Source organism: Anneissia japonica, unplaced genomic scaffold (genome assembly GCF_011630105.1).
Source record: "Anneissia japonica isolate Jap-2015-1 unplaced genomic scaffold, ASM1163010v1 scaffold5389_len8228_cov160, whole genome shotgun sequence".
NCBI classification, from domain to species: domain Eukaryota; kingdom Metazoa; phylum Echinodermata; class Crinoidea; order Comatulida; family Comatulidae; genus Anneissia; species Anneissia japonica.
Window position 1 is genome coordinate 1,779 of NW_022695708.1, and position 3,831 is coordinate 5,609.

The following is a 3,831-nucleotide window of genomic DNA, read 5'->3' on the forward strand; positions in this document are numbered from 1 at the left end:
GATGCAGGGCACAGAGAGCAGTCTACAGAAGATGAAGTTTTCAATCTCCTATTCTCAAATAAAGATGTTGAAAATATTGTTGGTGCAACTCCACTAATAGACTTTATACACGTTCAATATCTAAAATATATAGCCCATATTTGCCGACAACCAAATAACTCGTTAGCAAAGCGAATGCTCTTTGCACAAGCCCGAAAACCTTACTATCGTGACCCATGGATTAAATTAAGCAATCTCCTTCAGTGCGATCCTCGTCAAGCTAAGAAGCTAACTCAGTCAAGAAAACCCTTCAACAGTCGGACCCAGCATATATTTGGATGCTGAGAAGACTGCCTCTTGGATGTGACTGGCATCAGTGGGAGGAACAAAACTGTACTGTACTGTACTGTATGGCGGAAAGTCAAAAATTTGCACTAAGAGCTCAACTCGGCGAGATAAGCACTTTTGTGCAAAAAGTGACAATGTTAAAAAGTTGAGTCAAAATGTAATTTTTTTTTGTTAGGCAAAGTGAGATAGCCTGAAACAAACACTATTATAATTGAAAGTTTGAAGTTTTTCTGAAAAGTACTCGAAATATGGCGGAAAATCAAAAATTTGCACTAAGTGCTTAACTCGGCGAGATAAGCACTTTTGTGCAAAAAGTGACAATGTTAAAAAGTTAAGTCAAAATATAATTTTTCTTTTGTTAGGCAAAGTTGAGATTACGTAACATTAGAATGCATCACTACTATTCGAGGCAGATGTTACTCAGCCTTTGCAATTTATAACATAAGCCATCTAGTGCTTTGTTTCAATCACAGAACCGTCTTGGAATAGCATTCACTAAACCCCGTGGTTGTAGGGGTGGGCGTAAGAAGTTGAGGCGTATTACAACCCGTATACATCTGAGATCTTCTACGAGTACATTTACAAATACCGACAGAGGTTGCATTTCTGGTAATTTGATCAAGATTGTTTGTAATCATAATGGTAGCCGTGGATGTCATGATCAACTGCCAACATTTTTCTTTTGTAACCCGAGGTCGCTTAATAACAAACTTAATGAATTAAGTGCTGTGTTGGAATCCAATAATGTCGACGTCGCTGGAATCGCTGAATCTTGGTTCCCTGCTAACTTACCTCCTGAACTTTCGAACATTGACGGGTATTGTACTTTTTCCAGGCCTAGAACCGATAAACGTGGCGGTGGTGTGGCCCTGTATGTTAAGAACAGCATTAAATGCAAGGTGCTTACAGACATTTTTGTACCAGATGACATTGAAGCTCTATGGGTCAGCGTGAGACCTTACCGTCTACCCAGGTTCGTCACCAGTTTTGTGGTAGGTGTGATTTACTATCCGCCCAATAGCCCTGTTGCAGAAAAACTCATTGATCATTTGAGCTCTACGATTGATAGTGTTTTGTCCAAACACCCCGGTAGTGGTATTTGTATAGTTGGAGATTTCAACCACCTCGACTTGAACTGTGTTCTATATAGTTCAATTAAACAAGTGGTCAACAAACCTACACGAGGCAGTTCAATTTTGGACAAAATCCTTACCAACGTTAGTTCAAAATATCTGCGCCCTGTCATTTTGCCTCCTATTGGACTATCGGATCACAATTGTGTTCTTTTTAAACCCAAAGTAACTGCTACGAAATCTAACTTTATAAGAAAACACATTGTCCCATGCCGGACAGTAAGTTACGAGCATATGGGCAGTGGCTTTTTGATTATTAGTGGATGGAAGTGTATAACGAGAACAATATGCAAACTATGTGTTCTAACTTTTACCAAACCTTGCATGAATCAATTGACAAGTATTTTTTAAAACGTGTTGTTAAGCGCCATCCCACCGATAAACCGTGGATGTCATCGCAAATTAAAGCACTTTTTGCCAAGAGACAAAAAGCATTCGCAAACAATCATGATCACATTTGGCGTCAACTAAGAAACAAGATTAATCGTCTAATTAGAGAAGCAAAAAAAATTATTTTATGTTAATAAGATTCAGCATCTCAAACGATCCTCACCAAGTGAATGGTATAAAAATATACGTGTTATGACTGGTCAAATTTCACAGAAAGAATTAACAGTTCCTAATTGCAATCATATGGAGACTGCTAACGCTGTTTGTACTCACCTTAGCAGCATAGGTAAAAATCTTAAATCACTAGACAGACTATCCGTACCGGTGTTTTTGCCTGCGGCTGAACCCCGATACATTCAACCATGGGATGTCGTCAGAATCATCAATAAACTGAATACTAGGAAGGCTGGTGGTCCAGACATGATTTCTGCTCGATTCATTAAAACATTCTCATATGAATTGGCCGAACCTCTATCATGTATTATTAATGCGTCTTACCGTGCGCTTGAGGTGCCCAGTGAATGGAAACTTGCCCATGTAGTTACCATCACTAAGGATCCGAAGCTTCCAGCTACACTTGATAATATACGACCTATTGCACTTACCGACCTTTTTGCAAAAAATGCGGAACATTTTGTGGCAAGAGATACATTGAAAGAAATGAATACCATGCTTGACCCGATGCAGTTTGGGAATCAGCGAAAAGTGTCTATATCTCATTGCTTAATTAGTCTTATGGACTCGCTATATCGGCATGCTGAAATTCCTTCCACTGTGTCTTCCATTTTGTTCACTGATTTTTCAAAAGCCTTCGACTTAGTTGATCATACGATTGCGGTTTTCAGACTAATAAATATGAACGTTTCACCTACCAATGTTGCTTGGATTGCTGACTTTCTCAGCAACAGACATTATCAAGTCAAGTACAGGGGTCACTTATCTGATAGTTGTATTGTCAAGGGACCAAAATTGGCCCCGTCGTTTTTTGTGCAATGATTAATAATGTCTTCCCCCCTGAAAATGCTCCTGTTAAACATTTCAAATATGTCGATGATCTTACATTAATCGAGTATCGTAATATTGTTAACCAATCTGAACTTCAATCATGTGCAACTGCGCTACATGATTGGGCTTCAGGTAGCAGTATGAAGCTTAACCTCAAGAAATGTTGTACTATGGACATTAGTTTTAGTAAAAGGAACTTTATTCCTTCATCTATTTCTCTGAATGATCATGTTCTGAAAGCAGTTGACACTGTTAAAGTTCTTGGAGTTATGCTTCAGGCTAATCTTAAATGGGATTTCGAATATATTGTCAAAAAGGCTAATAGTAAATTATATATTTTAAGAGCCCTTAAACATCATGGTGTTCCCCCTGTTGACCTTATCACTGTTTACATTAGTACAGTCCGTCCTATTTTAGAATATGCAGTTCCTGTGTGGAATTGTGGACTTACACAACTTTGGGATTCCCGCATCGAGCGAGTCCAAAAGAGGGCATGTAGAATTATCCTGGGTATTAATTTTTTATCGTATGACGACGCACTATCCCAATTCCAATTGGACAAATTGTCTGATAGACGACATAACCTATGCGTTTCCTTTGCAAAAACCCTTGTTCATCCGTATTCTAAACTTCATGACTTGCTTCCTCCCCCAAGGGTCAACTCCTATAGTACTAGGTGCAATACTAAATTTACTATACCTCGTTGTAGAACGAAAATATATCAAAACAGCCCATTACCATACCTTGTTAACTTAATTAACTCCAATGATTAATAATTAATAACTATCTTCTCCCCCTGGGGGTTTGGTGCATGCTATTGCCCTTTTGCGGTTCAGTGATTCCCCCCCCCCTTGCCTTCCTTTTTGGTCCCTGTGCAATTTATTCAAAGTATTTTTTTCTATATTGTAATTTTTCTCTGATGTTTGTGATTTTCTCATTTGTTATGTTTCTTGATATTTTTAATGACAATCCTTAA

General features: G+C 38.4%; 1 protein-coding gene across 1 annotated transcript; it reads left to right on the top strand.

Moving 5' to 3' along the window:
- Positions 1-2,042: 2,042 nt before the first annotated feature.
- On the top strand, positions 2,043-2,846 carry LOC117101534. Its single transcript, XM_033241504.1, has one exon. The coding sequence runs from the start codon at positions 2,043-2,045 to the stop codon at positions 2,844-2,846; it is 804 nt and encodes a 267-aa protein (XP_033097395.1).
- Positions 2,847-3,831: the final 985 nt, after the last annotated feature.

What these genes read in the sequence shown, in the direction of transcription:
- LOC117101534 (XM_033241504.1), top strand. Translation starts at nt 2,043, where the DNA reads ATGACTGGTCAAATTTCACAGAAAGAATTAACAGTTCCTAATTGCAAT.